This window comes from Ahaetulla prasina, chromosome 1 (genome assembly GCF_028640845.1).
Source record: "Ahaetulla prasina isolate Xishuangbanna chromosome 1, ASM2864084v1, whole genome shotgun sequence".
NCBI lineage: Eukaryota > Metazoa > Chordata > Lepidosauria > Squamata > Colubridae > Ahaetulla > Ahaetulla prasina.
In genome coordinates this window covers 92,823,853-92,844,143 of record NC_080539.1, presented here as the reverse complement: position 1 = coordinate 92,844,143, position 20,291 = coordinate 92,823,853, and the positions used below count along the sequence as shown (strand labels likewise).

General features: G+C 38.7%; 1 protein-coding gene across 1 annotated transcript in view; it reads left to right on the top strand.

The window, feature by feature from the left end:
- TULP4 (TUB like protein 4) overlaps positions 1-20,291 on the top strand; it is a 97,302-nt gene that overhangs the window by 23,549 nt on the left and 53,462 nt on the right. The window contains exon 2 of the mRNA XM_058168636.1: positions 11,311-13,519. Within this exon, the coding sequence (XP_058024619.1) occupies positions 13,268-13,519 (252 nt within the window). The 5' untranslated portion in view covers positions 11,311-13,267. The remainder of the gene's footprint in view (positions 1-11,310; positions 13,520-20,291) is intronic.

Genomic DNA, 20,291 nt, shown 5'->3' with positions numbered 1-20,291 from the left:
TCACTAATATGGTACCCAGGGGCTTGACATATAATTACAGTAATAAAGCTCAAAGAAATCATGTCCCAAGACACTTCTGGAGAGGAAAGAAGATATAGCAGCCTGACCAGTTTGCGGATTAGAGGTTTGGTGTAGTGATGCATGTGGCTGGGAGAAGCAAAGGCCTTGGTGTCTGTTCTAATGGGAGGCCATTATAAGTTGCAGAGCTGGAGGCAGGTTGGTTTAAGTACTCTGAAATGTCCCATTGCCAGCTCTTGTTCCAGAATTCCCTCAAGGGAAGAGTGATATAAAGCTATTGTGTTATTGTGATGCAATATTCACTCTTCTTAGACAAATGGGAACAGTGCTCATAAGGGATTTCCTTGAAAATCATTTTGATCTGCAACCATAAGCTTTTGTTAAGTATGGGTTTGATCAGTTAGGGTTGGTGGGGGCAGAATGAAGGGAACCTTTAGAGTGAAATACTATTTTGCCATCACAGGCTGGGGATATGGTGTTGGTTTTTAAAATTAAAACAAAAATAACCTCTGTACTCGTTTAGGTTGGCACTTTGTGAGTTTGTTGTAGGTGACAAACCTAGTCTTTGGTCTCTTTGAAATGTATCTTCCATGGCTAAAAGTTCCTTTCTAAAAACATAATTGTTCTGCTTGGCCAAAAGAAGATGTCTAGATAAAGTATGCACATCGGAGCAAGCTGTCTCCAAATTCTGGCATGGATTGTAACAATACAGAAATTGGAAGTGTTAGTCTGAAGCAGGGGTCTCCCTGGTCTGAAGGACAAAGGGATGATGGGTTTAGAGAGGTAAAAGCTGTTTGAGTAGGATAAATGTTTGCTCAGTGTCAAAATTCCATCTAAAGAAGCCTCTTCTTGATAAGATGACTGAGCAAGTAGAGCAAAATTAGGGACCAACTTATTAAAATTAGGAAACCCTGGGATATGTTGCACGTCCTGAGGAAATGTAGTAAACCTACTAGTTCAAGACAGGCAGACCACAGATTTATTTTTTCTAACTTAGCACTATATGGGCAAAGTTAAAGAATTGCCTAAACCAGTGGTGGCGAACCTATGGCACATGTGCCAGAGATGGCACACAGCGCCCTCTGATGGCACATGAGCTATCGCCCAATTCAGCTGTGCTGCACATGTGCGCACACCTCCTGCCAGCCAGCTGGTCTTTGGGTCTCTGCTGTGCATGTGTGGAGGCAGGGCGCATGCAGGGGGCACGCGCACATGCGTGAGGGCAGGGCACATGCGCGGGGGGCCGCCCATGCATTGCATTTTGGGGTTTGGGCACGCGTGTGCATTAGGCACTCGGTCTGGAAAAAGTTAACCATCATTGGCCTAAACTGTTCACAATAGATAGCAGGATCCTCATACTACTGTAGATCAGCATTTTTATCCCAATGTTTGATTAAAAACACATCAAATGGGCCATGAAAGATAGAAACTATAAATCTTAGGACTGAGATTCCAGACAAGATGAATAGCATGGTGTCGCAGCCAAACTTCCCATACTGGATGTCAACTATTCCAGACCCTCTGTCACATGAGCTTGATTTAAGTTCCTCTGAAATGCAGATTGGTAAAAATGGGTGCTTTTTGCATCGATTTTGACAGTGCAGAAATGAGGGGAAGAGGTTAGCGATCCCTAAGAGTTAACAGAGTTCAAGAACTTATAACAATGAACTCTATACCGTTTAAAGAAAGGATGCTGATGATGCTGATGATTATATTTGTTTGTCACCCATCTCGCAGTTCAAGGCAACTGAGCAGATGGCAGGGAACCAGACTTGTTAACCAAAAAAAGTAGGAGCACTGTTTGGGGACAAAGATGATTGGATGAAGCTCTCTGCAAGTTGTCATCGAGAATTTTTTTTTAGGGTAACTAATTCTGTTTCTGGCACAACATAGCAGCATTTTCCAGGAATCTGTGTCCCAGGTTTATGATGCAGTCAGAGAGTTGGAAGCAGAATCTCATCTCCCCTCCCCACCCTAAGCAAATCAGCACAATCAGCATTAAGATGGGAAATTCCATGTATACTGGAATGAGCAGGAAAATGGGACTCCCAGCTGCATAAATTCAGTGTTTGAAGCTTCTGCTGAACGGGCAGGAGGAAGAAGAAATTAATTATAATAGCGGCATTTCCTCTCGCATGTACTTTGCCGCAGTTCTTTGAGTCTTCCATTGATCCCCAAGCAGAATTGGATTAATGCAGACAAAATCTCTGAGGTCCTGTTTCATTTAATATTTCCTCTTTAAAGTAGTTAGTTAATCTTTTTTTAAAAAATTCCAGCCCACATCCTAGCTGGCAACTGCAAGTCCAGAAAATATTCTCATGCAAAGCACTTACTAACCTATTGCAGGTGACACATTTTGCAGGTGTCTGTCCTCTGTTTGATGAGATCATCGAAATTAGCCCTCTAGAAGATCAGGAAATGGGCATGGTTGACCAGGTTTGAGCTGTTCTGCAGCAGGTGAGGGATTGTCAGCTTTATCACTTCCTCTATCAAGCGGCCAATTATAAATCCTGGATGACATGGGAATATCCTCAGGTCTTTATGAGATGTTCACATCACATTGAGCAAAGAAGGAGGTAAACACATCATGTTTGTCAGGCAAGAAGTGTAACTGCTGCTGCCATTATGGCTGCTGGATCTGGAGCAGAAACACAGAATAAATTCACTTGTTGATCTTGTTTTAATATAAAAACAAGAACCCACAATAAAGATGATAAGCTATTGAAAAATCTAGCAGGCAAGCCCTTTATTCAGTTTAAAACTTATGTTTCTTTCTCCTACCCTTATATGTTAATGAAATTCTTGCCACTTATTTTATAGACAAGGATTTGAAAGCAAGCATTTACATCCCCCCCTTTTTTTAAAAAAACAATCTTGTCTGGTCTTAGGTCTTTGCTAGTTTAAAACTCTCCCATGGGAGTTGGGTCCTTGGAGATCCAAACAGGCAACAACCACTTACAAACAGGCCTTTGAAAATAATGAAAGGAAAATGAAAGGTGGTTTGACATAGGATAGCATAGGATAACTTTGAAATTATTCAGTTATGCTTATTTACAAAAAAATCTTTGATCTAAGTTATGAAGAAATTTTGATGACTGATTATATGGTACAAAATTTCTTCAAAACTTACATCAAATAATTTTATAAATATGAGCAGGTCTGAAGAATTTCAAAATTATCCCATCCTGTCGCCACTTTGAACTAACATAAATAGGTGGTACAGTGAAAGCTGAAGCTGCCATAACTAAAAATGAAACAGGCACAGAAGAAGAAGACCAAAAGGCAGGAATCTTGCCTTAAAAGGTTCCTTCAGGAGATAGATAAGAAGGAACCAGGTCTTTAAGGAAACAAAGAAAAATGTTACTTGAACCAGACAAAAGAAGTTGGGCCTAACACTTGAGAAACCCCTACCCAAATCCCATCAACATCTACCAGACTTGAAAATCAACAAGGCAAGAGTAGCTGCCAATCTTGTGAATAATCAAAGCAAGGACTTTGGGGGAATAAAAGGGGCCCAGAAGCATGCCCATTTTTTGAGTATTTTTTTTTTTGATCCAGACTTGGTGGTTTTCATCCCTCTGGCTTGTGCTTGCCCTAGTTAAGAAGGTTGTAGGTAAGTATGGATGAGTTTATGTGTATGTATGTAAGATTGCCAGGAGAGATATCAACAACCTCAGATATGCAGATGATACCACTCTAATGGCAGAAAGTGAAGAGGAACTAAAGAGGAACTCTTGATGCGGGTGAAGAAGGAGACTGCAAAAGTTGGTTTGAAACTCAACATTAAGAAAACTAAGATCATGGCATCCGGCCCTCTCAATTCCTGGGAAATAGATGGGGAAGAAACGGAGGTAGTGACAGGTTTTATTTTCCTTGGCTCCAAAATCACCGCAGATGGGGACTGCAGCCAAGAAATTAAAATACACTTGCTCCTGGGGAGGAAAGCTATGGCAAATCTAGATAGTTTACTAAAAAGCAGAGACATCAACTTGCCAACAAAAGTGTGTATAGTCAAGGCTATGGTTTTCCCATTTGCAATGTATGACTGTGAAAGCTGGACCATAAGAAAGGCTGACTGCCAAAGAATTGAGGCCTTTGAATTATGGTGCTGTAGAAGACTCCTGCAAGTCCCTTGGTCTGCGAGGCATCAAACCGGTCAGTCCTAGAGGAGATCAACCCTGATTGCTCTTTAGAAGGCCAGATCCTGAAGATGAAACACAAATACTTTCGCCACCTTATGAGAACGAAGGACTCACTGGAGAAGAGCCTAATGCTGGGAAAGATTGAGGGCAAAAGAAGAAGGGGACGACAGAGAACAAGGTGGCTGGATGGAATCACTGAAGCAGTCGGCATGAGCTTAAATGGACTCCAGAGGATGGTAGAGGACAGGAAGGCCTGGAGAAACGTTGTCCATTGGGTTGCAATGGGTTGCACATGACTTCACAACTAACAACAACAACAATATAAAAAATAGCAAATGTATTTTTTTTATTTCATTTTGTCACAACAGTATACACAAACATTGTCATAAATAAAACAACATATCATGAAGAAAATTATATATATATATATATATATATATATATATATATATATATATATATATATATATATATATATTTTCTGAGGTTTTCACGGTGTTTGTATATAGGTCTTTGGTTGTTCGGGTTTTCTCCGTGTAAAATTGGAAGTGTCTTGGCGACGTTTGAAGTCTCATTCGTCATCTTCAGGCTTCAACCGTGCTTCTGGGAGCAATGTGATCGCAGCTGTTTCTTCCTTTTAACTGCTAGTGGGGTTTGAACTGATTGGGTGGGAGCTTGGCTGTGCTCTGATTGGCTGGGGTTTTCTGTGCTCTGATTGGCTGGGGTGTGTCCTGTGTTGGTGGGGGCTTGGTTGTGCTCAGTCTAGTCTGTGCTGCAGGGGGATTTGAGCTGGTGACCTGCATAGCTGTTGTTTGGCTTTGTGGTCGTGCTACATCTTCATAGTGGGTATCAATCAATCAATCAATCAATCAATCAGAGCACAGAAAAAACCCCATCCAATCAGAGCACAGCCAAGCTCCCACCCAATCAGTTCAAACCCCCACTAGCAGTTAAAAGGAAGAAACAGCTGCGATCACACATTGCTCCCAGAAGCACGAAGCTGAAGCCTGAAGATGACGAATGAGACTTCGAAACGTCGCCAAGACACTTCCAATTTTACACGGAGAAAACCCGAACAACCAAAGACATATATATATATATATATATATATATATATATATATATATATATATATATATATATAAAAATAGCAAATGTATTTTTTTTATTTCATTTTGTCACAACAGTATACACAAACATTGTCATAAATAAAACAACATATCATGAAGAAAATTATATATATATATATATATATGTTTTCTGAGGTTTTCACGGGTGTTTGTATATAGGTCTTTGGTTGTTCGGGTTTTCTCCCGTGTAAAATTGGAAGTGTCTTGGCGACGTTTCGACGAAGTCTCATTCGTCATCTTCAGGCTTCAGCTTCGTGCTTCTGGGAGCAATGTGTGATCGCAGCTGTTTCTTCCTTTTAACTGCTAGTGGGGGTTTGAACTGATTGGGTGGGAGCTTGGCTGTGCTCTGATTGGCTGGGGGTTTTTCTGTGCTCTGATTGGCTGGGGGTGTGTCCTGTGTTGGTGGGGGCTTGGTTGTGCTCAGTCTAGTCTGTGCTGCAGGGGGATTTGAGCTGGTGACCTGCATAGCTGTTGTTTGGCTTTGTGGTCGTGCTACATCTTCATAGTGGGTATCAATCAATCAATCAATCAATCAATCAATCAGAGCACAGAAAAAACCCCATCCAATCAGAGCACAGCCAAGCTCCCACCCAATCAGTTCAAACCCCCACTAGCAGTTAAAAGGAAGAAACAGCTGCGATCACACATTGCTCCCAGAAGCACGAAGCTGAAGCCTGAAGATGACGAATGAGACTTCGTCGAAACGTCGCCAAGACACTTCCAATTTTACACGGGAGAAAACCCGAACAACCAAAGACCTATATATATATATATATATATATGTAAAAAAATATGCATCAGCTATATTAATTTGATATAATGAAGGGAACAATAGGACAGGAACGGTAGGCACTTTTGTGCTCTTATGCACGCCCCTTAATTAATTAATTAAGATATTGTTGGAAGAAATGTCCATCTGGGTTCAATTCCAAGTGGGGAAAAAGACACTGGAAACATGGAGACTGCTTGGAAAGATGTTTTAATGTTGGACAGGATCACATGGTTTGAGTTCCTGAACAGAAAAGGGCCGAGATGCTGAGCATGCCTTAGTTTTATGCCCTCTGAGCTTTGAACTTCCTGGAGCACAGGAAGAGTACCCTGATTGGTTGTCAGTCTCCCAGGGGTGGGGGTCTTAGCTAGCCTTGCTGGCTGATGTAATCTTCCCAGGTGCCATGTGGTGAGTTTCCGCTGCTAGATGGGTCCTTTTGTGTTGCAGATGATGGTCCATTGGCAAAGGTGAGGGGGGGGAAATTGGGTTTCTGCCTCTGGCCCATTGACAAAGATAGGGGAGAGGCAGGAAGGTGGGAGCTGCTTTGTTTTTAAAACATGTTTCTCCATTTCTCATCCAGGGAAATATATTCTGCCTTTTTAATATTTCCTAAAATATTTCATTCTTCTAGGAGCGGGATGGATGCTAACTTCCTACAGTATATTGCAGCCAGTAAAATTTTGCTGTTAAAATTCACTGGAGCTCTGTGTACTGGTTGTGCCTCAGTTTTGGTTGAAAGTGATTTAAGTGCGGCTGACTCCAGGGCTCTGAGTGTTTGAGACAGTGACCATAAGCCAAACCTGGAATACCTATAACGCACCCACTGAAGCAGAATGATTAGCTCTAGAAATGACATCGGTCGATAATGTAACTGTAACTGGACCACTGAGGTTTCTAAACATTTTCAAATGCTATACTGTCAGATCCTGAAGATGAAACTGAAATACTTTGGCCACCTAATGAGAAAGAAGGACTCACTGGAGAAGAGCCTAATGCTGGGAAAGATTGAGGGCAAAAGAAGAAGGGGACGACAGAGAACGAGGTGGCTCGATGGGGTCACTGAAGCAGTAGGCATGAGTTTAAATAGACTCCAGAGGATGGTAGAGGACAGGAAGGCCTGGAGGAATGTTGTCCATGGGGTCGCGATGGGTCGGACACGACTTCGCAACTAACAACAACAAATAGAGCAGGGGTGTCAAACTTGAGGCCCATGGGCCGGATGCGTCATGTGCTGGCCTCGCCCCTGCCCAGTTTATCAAAGGGGGAAAAGTCCTGATATGTCACGTGATGCCGGCATGATGACACAAGTTTGACATCCTGGTATAGAGCATGTACGGTATACCAATGGAACATGTACCATTATAGATTGTTCTAAGCCTCTAGGAATGAATGCAGTTGGTGTACTAAATTTTCCAGGCCATTGCTGAAACCTTGGCTTCCACACCAAGAGTGGAGTACTTAAGTGAAGTGTAGAAAAATTAAATCCTGATTTCTGGACCTGCTTTCCAACTGATTAGGAGAACCTACTGCTCATTGTATGATATTTAGTTTGAAACTAATCATTTTCCTTAGATTTAAATGAAAAGAGTGTGTGAAAGAATATGTATGTTGGATGTAATCAATATAATGATAGCAGCAATCCAAAAACCTACAGATGATTCCTCACAGTGTTTTCAGTGAGGGATAAACTGGCATTGGTCCAATAGCCACATAAACACCTTGTAGCATGAATATGATAATGCAGAAAATACCACACAAGATATAGTTTTTATACAAACTATAAAGGTCTTATGGTTTTTGAATCACTCTGAACACACTTACAGATTTTATCTGTCCATAAGTCCATCTGTCTCTGTCTTTCTTTTCTCTGTCTGTCTCTATCTCTCTTTATTGTTTCAATTTGTACTGCTATCCATGTATATGATTCTGGGCAGCTCACAGAACAATAAAAATGTAAGTAAAAGAAAAAATCAGACTACCATATTAAAACCAGCATTAAAACTCAATTCAGCTTTGTAATGTAGTCCATTATTTCCAAAATGGAAAAACACTTGATATTTTGTCCAGCTTCTTATGAGTCTGCCTTTGGCTGTTTTTCTTTTTTTAAAATTAAATTGAGGATAAGCAGCAACCTCTTCTGCTACTTCTGTAAGGTGGCAAATAGTCTCTTAAATTAAAACCAGCATTTATTTTCTAACGATATAATTTTATACATATCTATTCTGAGGTAAATCCCATAGAATGTGTGGCTCTAGAATTGCAACCTAGAACGCTACTGTATATTCATCCAATATTGTATACGACTTAAGGGTAGTGGCATATGCATCCTTGAACTTTAATAATGCAAATTTATAATAACAATTTATTAAACTGGTTTGTGGCTCAGCTCTCAATAATTTCTGGGTGTTTATTTATAACATTATTAACAAATGAGATTTCAAGTGCAAACACTCAATAATGTTATGTCTTGAATAAATGGCCAGATGTTCTTAAGAAAGAATTGCCATTTGAGAAATTAATAAGGCACCTGCGTATTATTTAACTCAAAGGTAATTTCTAGTTTGCATTTGTGTGTAACTGAGCATGGAATAGGACATAAAGCATGAAAGTAGTTAACATTACATTTTCTAATGGATATCACTGGAGTCTCACTATTTATGTGGATTTTTTTCCTTAGCTTTTGGAGAGAATATACTAGTAGCGGGAAGTACTAGTATAATTTAGCCAAGGTTTTACTTTGATTCACATAAATTCCAAGGGCTGCATGGCTAAAATTTAAGGGAGTTGCAGTATAAGGTACCTAGAAAGTCTTATACTACAACTCCCTTAAGACTTTAAGAAGTCTTAAATCTTTGTAAACCCACTTGGAATGTCTGTATTTATAATAGTTATATCACCAGGTGCCATTTTAGGTTATTAGCTGCCTTCAAAATTTTAGGTAACTTTGCTGTTACTTTATGTACTAAAATAATTATTTTATGAATCTACAGCATATAATGCCTTTACCTTTATAATGCAATACCAAGAGGTATTGCAGAGGTATACTAAAATTCTTAGTAAGGAAGTGGGCATTTTTCCAAAAGCAGTACCTAGGCCTACCTGATTATAGTGTTTCAAAAGTGCAACTCCAAGTAACATTGTTATTTTAATAGAGTCAGACTTATTGATGTGCAAGCTTGGCAACATATACACTTGGCAATCCTGCAAACTGCCTGGGGAAATATAAAATACCAGTAAATAAGAATTTGGGAGCCTCTGTATAAAAGCCAGTGACAGAAAGAGTTAAGGCAAAATAAGAGTTGGTTGAACGATGAGATATACATTCCTATTTCAAATCTAAGGATAAACACTATATTTCTGGATCCAGCTAAAACTTATTAAGGAAGCAATGGATCGAATTGTAGAAGGCAGGGCACATGAATTTCTTCTGAAACTTTTAGGATCCGCCTCTGTCTAGAAAATCCAATGATGAAGTATTCCAGTCTCTATTTTCTGGGTTGGGAATTCCCAGAAGATATAATTTGCGTTGAATTGCAAAGATCATAAATCTCTCTGGACTTATACCATACTTGTCAGGTAAAGAATGGAAGGGGTCAGAAAGTGGTAGCTGAAGTTGCTTTTGTCACCACTGTTGTTACAATTCCACATGGAATTGGTGTGACAGTCAGAGCTGGCTTAACCCATCAATGAGCTAGGTGGTTCACCACCTGGTTTGATTTGTTCACCTGTCACCTGATTCTGGAGTGCCACTTGGTTTTGGTACAGGAGCAAGGAATTAGCAGCTGGCTCTTAATGATACTTCAAAAAAAAAAGAAAAAAGGAATGGTCTGAATCTAGAGACTTGAATTTGTTCCTTCCCCATAAAAGTGTTATTGCTGTAAAATGAAAACCATATTTATAGTAGGTGCAAGGACCAACACTTTGGCGGTGAGAGCACTGAACATATGTGATTATTGCAGTGGAACAGTCTTACCTCAGGCTGTTTCTTTCTCACTTTATTGGAACTATCTTTCACAGTTTCTTGCACCGTTAACCTGCTAGATGCACATGCATGTGTTGGGATAAAGGACAGGGGTTTTCCAGACTTGTACACTGTTCTCTAAATTATAAGGATGTTTATTTAGTAGACTACTTTTAGGTAAACAATTTGTGTTTATTTCTAATATATGCTTAGCTTAACAAATTATACAGACATCTCTACATCAAAGTTTTTACAGTTTCTCAACTGTCTTGCTCCCTCCTTTCCTGATTCACACTAGTGTTCCTTATCACAATTTTGATATAACTTCAGTACTTTTGTATTGTGGGCTTGCCTTTAGCATAGGGAGAAAAAAAGAAACAGGGAAAAACATGAATGCCACGAACTTCTTGCAATTGTAGCGCTCTATCAAGCTGTTCTGACTAACCCAGATTGTTGGGGCAATATGCTGACTCTGTAAACCTCTTAGAGAGGGCTGTAACGCACTGTACATTTTTCTTGGATCAGCACAATAATTGATAAAAAAAATTTTTTTCACTTTTGAAAATAAACTCTTCCTTTCCTTTCTTCTTTCCCTATTCTCTTCCCCCATTCCAGTGAGAGCATATGCACCAGGATATGCACTGGGCCAATAAAAAATTCTATTCTATTCTATTATTAACCAATCTTATTTCCTTTTGATGTATTTGGAATTAAATACAAAAGGATATTATTATCCTCTAATACCATACACATTTCAGCAAATGTATTTGCTGTAATAAAAACTGAATAGTGGAAAATAGTAATATGGTATCTAAAAAATAGCTTAATTGATTTTCAAACAATATTATGTTTAAATTCAAATAATATGGAAATGCTTTTAATATTTGGGGAGCTAATGATCAATTTTGTGTTAGCAGTTCTTCAAATGTATTTTGGAAGGGTTGGGAGAAAAGGCAAAAACAGGGACTTTTGAGCTTTCTCAAATGTTGTATGTCTTTTGCCTAAAAATTGTCTTTAAAAAGACATACAACATTTGTATGTTTATATTTCACTCTCTTCACTATTTAATCATACTCAATCCATCTTTCCTTATCAAAAAAACCAAATTTATGCTCTTTTTTTGTTGATGTGTTTGCCATTTTTTGAAATCAATATAAAGTATTTGGATTCACAAAAATCATAAAATTAGACCATACCTGTGAATATGACTAATCAAAGGCTTACTATATTGGCATTCTCCCCTGATATTTTGACAGGCATGTAATTTTTATTTTATTTTTTATTTTACAGAATTGAAAGCATCCAGAGAATCCTGACTGAGTGAGACATGACAACTGCCATAGTTAAATGGTGAAGCCAGATATAGTCCAATTGCCAAAATTGAAGGTGTGATTATAATAACATACGTGTCTGTTTGTGGGTCCTTATACACACCCACAAACTTATTGCTGCAGCCATTTAAATTGGTTGTTGCAAACTTCAACATTTTTGCAATTTATAAAAGTTATTGCAAGCACCAGCATAGCAATCTGACAGCATGAGGACCAAAAATCCATGAAGTACCATCTGTTGCTAGTGGTCAGCCCCCCAAATGATCTGCAAGGAGTGAAGGAAAAAACTGCAAAAAGCAAACAGAGCTAAACAGTCTCTGAACAAAGTAAATGGCACCAGAACATGAAAGAAAGTGATAAAATTTGAGCAAGAAATAGAGTGATATTGTCATTCCCAAAGGAGGAATTATGTGAAATTATCACGTCTTTTGCTGTATTAGAATTGGAGTCACTTGGATTTAATATGTTTGCCAATTAAGGAGTGACAAATAATTTTACAGTAATGATTAAAGAAGAACAAGCTAAGGGGTAATGGGAACGCTCTCGAGATTGACCTTCGGTATTAAATTTGACAATGGAGCTTGCTATTTTTCCTTCTCTGTTCCTTGTTAACATGGTACAAATACAAATAAATATTTGATCATCAATAGTACTCAAAGCTTTTGGAACACTTTAAAAATACACTCCACTGCCACAAATGTATTGGTTAGAATTATGCATTTGAGCTCTAAAGAAGCCCAGTAAGGAAGGAGTTGAAGAACCAAGGAAGCAATGTGGGCAACAGCACAACAAAAGAAAATTTGGTTTTTTTTTTAATTAGCCCGACACTTATTTCGATTTGGCCATTTTGCCTTTCTTTCTTTTTTTTTTTCCAACACACTTGTTCAGTAAATAAAATACTCAACCAACAACAACCCTTTTCCAGCAAAAGGGGAAAGTCAACAGCCCACTGTTTTGGAGAAGGCTTCATAAGTCACCCAGACAAATGTTCTTGCTTTAAAACCTTTAGAAAGGTTTTTAAAAGTTTTAAAAGAAAACCACCTGCTAAATGAAAAGACACTTTTGCTTTTACGCCTGTGCGTGGCAACAATTTGTGGGGAAGCAGGCAAGGCAGCGTAATAAATTGGGTCATCTGTGGAAGCGGCAAGAATGCCACCGGCTGCCGAAGAAATGGGACTTCCTTCGGATTGCAAACGGTCTGGGTGGAACAGTGAGCAGCTGAGTTTAGAAAGGGCTTTTTTTCCATCTGGCCTGGCACGTTGCTAACTGCACCGAATTCTGGCTTGTGGTCTTGCACAGTCTGTGTGCCTTTTTTCTCCCCTTTATGCAATCTTTCTCAGCTTTAGCAGCAGATATTTTGGTCTGGTGGGAATAACATGTGAGAGGGTGGATTTGGGGAAAGATAAATGAATACGCTCCGGGTTTGCAAGTCCGACTGGAGGAAATCTTTTTAAAGCCTTAAGTTACTTGAAAACCTTCACTTCTGCAAACTTTTGTCTCTGGAATTGCGTAATGCTATACTGGAAATCTCAGGCCGCATGGTGGTTCTATCCAATTGAGCAAAAAGACGGTTCACTATTTCCCGGAGCGCCTCTTCTGCAGTAGCTGTTTCTCCAAAGGACAAGTGTACCCCTCACTCCATTGACTCCAAATCAACATGAATCTGACTGATTTTCATTTTTTTAAGTGTTACATTTTCTTAGCCAACCGTCATCATCTTTTATAAGAAAATTTTTCACTATGCATTTGGTGGATATTTATAAAAACTGATCTTCTCTTCTGCTTCAGCCCCCCTCGATTCTGATCTGTCTTAAAACTTTTGATCCTATTGATAGAAACCGTAAAGAGATTTATTTATATTTGCTGCACTAGACATAGTACTTTTCTTATGTCAAAAGGGAAAAATACAACAAAGCATGTACGCAGCAGTGGAACATGGGCCTATTCTCTTCAGTGATTCCAACATCCTCTGCCTCTCATGGAAAGGCAGGGTTCCAAAAAGTGAAAAGGAAAAACCTGTATGCCGGAGGCGATATTACGAGGAAGGCTGGTTGGCCACAGGAAATGGCAGGGGAGTAGTGGGCGTTACCTTCACTTCCAGCCACTGTAGAAAGGACAGAAACACACCCCAGCGAATCAACTTCAATTTAAGAGGCCACAACAGTGAGGTGAGTAAACTCTCAATTGCTAATGTTTAGGAAATAGAACAGTATCATCAAAGCATATAGACAAAATAAATGGATAAAAGACACTACTTGGAAGTCTTTTAAGATAGTTATATGGGTTAAAGATTTTCTTTGGCTGTGTTCATCCGTTAAGATTTATCAAGTACAATTAAATGGGTTGGGTGTGGTTGCGCTATTTCTACTCTTGTATTTTTAGGCATTATAACTTTTGATGTTTTTTTTGCTTTGAAGATTGCTGGCTGAAAAGTTAAACTATGATTAACATTAGAGTAATTGTTATTATTTCAAAACCTATTTTTTGGAGTTGGCTTCTTTAAAATAAGCATCATGAATGTTTGCAACCCGCTGAACTACAATTAAGTAAAAGTGCAAAAAAAAAGTCCACTGTAAATGTGATAAGAAGCTGTTGCTTGAACTACTAAAAGGTACGTTAAAAGAAGAGGCAACAATGAATGAAACCTGGTTGGTTTTCAAGGTATTTTGTGCCTCTGAACTAGAAGTATGGTTGAAGGCAGTGCATTGAAGGCAGTAAACTTTGCAACAGCAAGAAAGTTTTTTGAAGGAAGGGTGCTTACCAGGAGATAAAGCAGGCAAACCTAAGAACAATGCTAAAAGGTTCCGTTGCCTGTACACCAATGGTTAGAGAATGGAGAACAAGCAGAGAGATTTTAAAGCCCTAGTACAAAAGCAACAAGCAAATATGATACGGTTAGTATTATTGAAACTTGATTCGATGGAACTCAAGATTGTAATTTTAAGGCACCAAACAAGAAAATGGGAGACCATAAATTCCAGTCCTATCTTAGGCATGAAAGCCAGCCAGGTGATCTTGGCCTAGTCACATTCTCTCAGCCCATCTCACAAAGTGGTTGTTGTGGGAATAATAGGAAGAGGAAGGTATGGTATGTTGGATATGTTTGATTTTTGTGTTAAATCAACCATTCCAGATATGTTCAACATTCAGATGTGTTCAGAGTGGAATTCCTAAGAATTCTGCAAATTGATATCATAGCAAATCTCAAGGAGAGCTAGATGGAAAACTGGTATAAATAAGACTATATGGTTATATAAGTAGATGTGGTTTATACATATGGTTGACTTAGAGCTTTTAGTTTATATAGGACTAGAGACCTTGCCCAGATATAATGGGAAACATTGCTTTTCACTGTGTAAAAAACCCAGGTATATGCTCACCTTCTCCTTTCCTCTCAGTCACACCAGACAGATTTTATTAATACGAATGAATTGTAACTGTACAATATGACATTTGAGTATGTAGATTGCAGAAATGGCCAAAGGATAGCACGCCAGCAGCAGGCAATTAATAAGTGGAACGACTTGCCTGCAGAAGTTGTGAATGCTCCAACACTGGAAATTTTTAAGAAAATGTTGGATAACTATCTGACTGAGATGGTGTAGGGTTTCCTGCCTGGGCAGGGGGTTGGACTAGAAGGCCTCCAAGGTCCCTTCCAACTCTGTTCTTATATTATATTATATTATATTAATTTTGAGATAATTTTGAGAAGCTTCTTTTTATATTTGTCAGATTTTAACTTGCTTCCTTCCATCTGGACCTTTGGGCTTACACCCCTGCTGCTGTTTTTGTTAAAATTGCAGCTTGCTTCTGCTTCCCTTCTTTTAAGGCAAAACAAAAAACAAAAAACAAAACCATGGCTGCTTGGATTTGCTTAAAAAATTCTTGGGAAGAACCACATTTGGAAAGGGAGAGTGTCAAATGTGGATGAAGAAGGTTGAGTCGTATAAACAGAAGGCAATCAAAATAAGTATGTCAAATTGTAGTCCAGTCACTTAATCCAGAACCATGGATAACACTGGTGAAGTTCTTCTCCAGAAAGGCGGGACCCGCATAGATGTTTTCTTAGTACGAAACAAAAGCCATGTAGGCGGTTATACGTAATTGATAATAATATCTATCCATTTCTTATGGAGAAGCTGATTGATCTGTTAAAGCACGTTTGAATTTTCAGACTTCTAGGAAAGTGGCAAACTGATCTCTAGCTAGCATATTCTGCAGAGAATCATGACCTGCATGTGGAAAAATATGAGATGCATAACAGCTTATAATAGTTGAGAACCTCAGTCTGAAATTTGACTAAATGGTAAGGGATATGAATTTAATTTATTGGGAGAAAGTTATGAAGAATTTGGTAAGGAAGACTGAGGATGAGAGTAAGTTAAAATGCTGGCTCATTAGGGGTACTTGCATGATAAATAAATAGATATTGTTTAGATCTAGGGTTAGGAAGAAGCGCTGGGGACTATGGTTGTCCTTTGAAGAACAGCTGGCGACCGTCTCCAGGAGGGCTTTTTACCAGGTGCGCCTGGTTCGCCAGTTGCGCCCCTTTCTAGACCGGGATTCCCTGTGCACAGTCACTCATGCCCTCGTCATGTCTCGCCTGGACTACTGCAATGCTCTCTACATGGGGCTTCCCTTGAAGAGCACACGGAGGCTCCAGTTGGTCCAGAATGCAGCTGCGCGGGTGATAGAGGGAGCCCCTCGTGGCTCCCATATAACACCTATCCTGCGCAAGCTGCACTGGCTGCCTGTGGTCTTCCGGGTGCACTTCAAGGTGTTGATTATCACCTTTAAAGCGCTCCATGGCTTAGGACCGGGATATTTACGGGACTGCCATCTGCTACCATTTGCCTCCCATCGACCAGTGCGCTCCCATAGAGAGGGTCTCCTCAGGGTGCTGTCAGCCAAACAATGTCGGCTGGCGACCCCCAGGGGGAGAGCCTTCCCGGTGGGAGCACCTACCCTCTGGAACGAGCTTCCTCCAGGACTTTGTCAACTTCCTGACCTCCAGACCTTTCGCCGCAAGCTGAAGACGTATTTATTCTTCCGCGCAGGACTGGCATAAAAAATGGGTTTTTTAACAGGATTTTAAATGGGGTTTTATTTATGTATTGTAATTTTAAATTATTGCCTAGATTGAATAAGTTTTTTACTTTTGGTTTTATTGTATTGTATGTTATTGTGATTTTATCTGGTTGTTAACTGCCCTGAGTCCTTCGGGAGAAGGGCTGTATAAAAATTAAAATAATATTAATATTATTATTATTATTATTATTATTATTATTATTATTATTATTATTATTATTATTATTATTATTATTATTATGTCAAGAAGCAACATACTGAGGATTGCCTTGGGATGGCAAATTGCATTGGATATAGAGCAGGGGTAGTTAACCTTTTTATACCTACCGCCCACTTTTGTATCTCTGTTAGTAATAAAATTTTCTAACCGCCCACTGGTTTCACAGTAATGCGCCGTGTATCGTCGTCTGCGCATGCCTTTCGCGCATCGTGGATTGGGTTTGGCGGTGGGCGCTGGCTACCAGCTCTGCTTGTCTGTTACAGCTGGGTGGTGTGGGGGGAGATGCGCGAGCTATTCTGGGATGAGGCTCTTTTGTTTGCGGTCGCACTATAGCGCCATTTAGTTTCACTTACGTAACGTGAACTAAACTTATGTGTGGGTGATACAAATAGTATATTTTCAGAAATTTAAATTGTCATGGGGAATTTTATGAAAACCTAATGAAAATGTTTTTAAATAATGCTATGAATTTTTTTTAAAAAGTCAATTAAATTTTAAAAAAAGGAAAGTGCTTCAGTATCGGACAAAACTCCTACCGCCCACCATGAAAGCTGGAACGCCCACTAGTGGGTGGTAGGGACCAGGTTGACTACACTGATGTAGAGCCTGAACTGTTTGTGTTCCAATGTAATATTGATTTCATATTAATCATGGCCTGTAAGAAATATAATAAGCAAGTTGTATAGTTGCTAATCGTAGCAAGACTATGGCAATCTTCTTAGATTTTTTTGGTGTGGGCAGGAATATACATTTGTTTTTTTATATGCCATTTCCCACAACTTAACCACAGTTTTTCTTGCGTTCTGTGTGCCTAGAAAATCAATCTGTCAAAGTAAAATGTAGTGTGAGGTTAGGCATATGTCTTCCCAGTGACTCCTGTCTAGTTGCAGCATATTTTCTATTTTCAGGAATTAAACCAAAATTGTCAGTGTGCTGAGTAAAACAGAAGAACTAATTTGCTTTTAACTTCTGTTCATTTACCGAAATTGATTTCTGCAGCCATGACTTGGCATTCATTTCTGCAGGAGACAATGAGATCCTGGAGAGAGCTAGTGAGGTCTAATTAGTTGGAAATCTGCGGTGTCTCTGTTATGTGTAACCTGTTTTGAAATACGTCCCTCAGCAAGTGACTAGGCTGAACTATATCTTGCCATTTAATGGCAAACATGGAAGAATAAAGTTGACCAGAATGTCCCATAGGTGAAAGTTTAGTATGAAAGCTGAAACTCTCATCTATGTTACATGGAATAGATATTGCCTTAATGAAACTGACTTACATTACAATAGGTAAAGATAAAGATTCCCCTCACACATATGTGCTAGTCGTTCCTGTCTCTAGGGGGCGGTGCTCATCTCCATTCGAAGCTGAACAGCCAGCACTATCCAAAGACGTCTCCGTGGTCATATAGCCAGCATGACTAAATGCCAAAGGCGCATGTAACTCTGTTACCTTCCCATCAACGGTGGTCCCTATTTTTCTACTTGCATTTTTAATGTTCTTTTGTCTCTGGAATTGCGTAATGCTATACTGGAAATATACTAGGTTGGCAGAAGCTGGGACAAGTAACAGGAGCTCACCCCATTACGTGGCACTAGGGATTTGAACCGCAGAACTGCGGACCTTCCAATCGACAAGCTCAGTGTCTTAGCCACTGAGCCACCACATCCCTTACATTATAATACATCACTTGAATAGTTGAATACATTATAGTACATCACTTGAATAGTTAAGAGTACAGTGTTTACCTACCTTACCGTGGTAAGTGAGGACAATTAACCAGTGGAACAACTTGCCTTCAGAAATCGTGGGCGCTCCCATTACTGGAGGTTTTTAAGAAGATACTAGACAGTCACTTATCTGAAATGGTATAGGTTCTCTGCTTGAGCAGGGCGCTGGACTACAAGACCTCCAAGCCTTATTATATTCTAAAAGTTATATATTTTTCACATTTAAATATTTGTGCACAATTCTATCACTATTAGGTATTCTATATTTGGAACTGGACTTAATTCTAACAGTTTTGGATATAATAGAGCAGAGCTATTATGTCCTAACCGTTTCTATGTATTCATCCATGGATTGCCAGGTTCACATTTAACACTAAATCGGGATTCTTACTGCATTATTAAATTATAATGTCCTTTTGGCTGAATTAACACATAACAGTAAATTAGTGCATCCATACTTCTAAAGCTATGTATTTTCTTTAATATTAAAATAGCAAGCTGACTGGTGTTTATGTGTCTCTATGCGTTTGTGTGCGGGTATTTTTCCATTTTAAAGCATGAAATAGAATAAAAACTGCACTTTACAGATTTAAAATCTAGATTCACCCATAGAAAGCAAATGGGATAAGGAATATGGACAATAGATTTGGCTTTGTTTATTAATGTTATTTTTTACTGATTTTAAATTGATTTTAACTGATATGTGTTTTACTGTTTTTTTGACAAAATGCCAAATGTAGTACATTTCTTTCAGATGTTTTGTTTTTGTTTTAAACTTTGATTGTTTGGCCTGAGATTTATATAGTATAAATCAAAAACTCATGGGATAGAGGCTAGACTAGAGTAGTGGTAAAGTAAATTTAAATCTACGCAGTATCTGTGTGATGCTACTTTGAAAATCTTTATTTAATAGGAAATCACTATTTACATAAAGGCCTACTAGATCTTCTTCCATATAGACCTACTAAATCTCCATAGTGAATGCTGCTCATTTATAGTAAGTTTTTCCAAGTTATTTAATTTTTCAATCATAAAACTCAAACAGAATAATTGAACCTATACTTCATTCTCCGTAAATGATAGTTATACTTCATCACAGGGGAAATGCATTAAAACAATGCATTACAAAACCTATTAAGATTTAATATATGAAAACTGTGTGGCATATTAAAAAGCTCCCAAATAAAACAATCACTTTAAATAAAACAATGCCCCAATTTCAGATGTAGAAGTGCATTCTTTGATTTTATTGCATAAAATCTAGAGGGGCAATTTTCTTATTTTGTTAAGCTGCTTCAAGAAGTTGTGTAAAAATAGGATGTTAATGTTAATAATGCCACATACTTTCAAATTATATTGGTTATTATTTTTGTTTAACAGAGATTCCCAGTCTTACTGGACAAAAGCCAACATTAATTATTCACCTCCACATGTTATCACCATAGAGAAACATGGAAGAATTCTGATAAGTTTATTCAGGAGAGATATCATGAAAAGAGATGCAAAACCTGAAAAGCAGACTTGGCAGGAAAGCTTCAGGATAAATTAATCTCAGTAATCCATTCAACACAATCTGGTTGTATAAAAGAATATTAAGCATTGCATATTACTAATTAGATCTTTTGCAGCTGCCCCATTTCAAAAGACTCTGGGTGCCTTGCAAACATCCAAAATATGATTAAAAACAGAACAACAGAATGTAAAAAAGGATAATAGCACTGGAGGAAAAAACAAACAAATCTGAGCAATCAAAATATGGTTGAGGTTCTTAAGAACTTTCCAGGACCCTAAGAGAGTGGCCTTAATATTACTGCCTGCCTTTTCTTCTCCTGCCCCTAGTCGTCTTCTAGGCCAAAACTCCCAGGCTTTCACATTCATCTCCTAGTCTACCACCAACCCCTGAA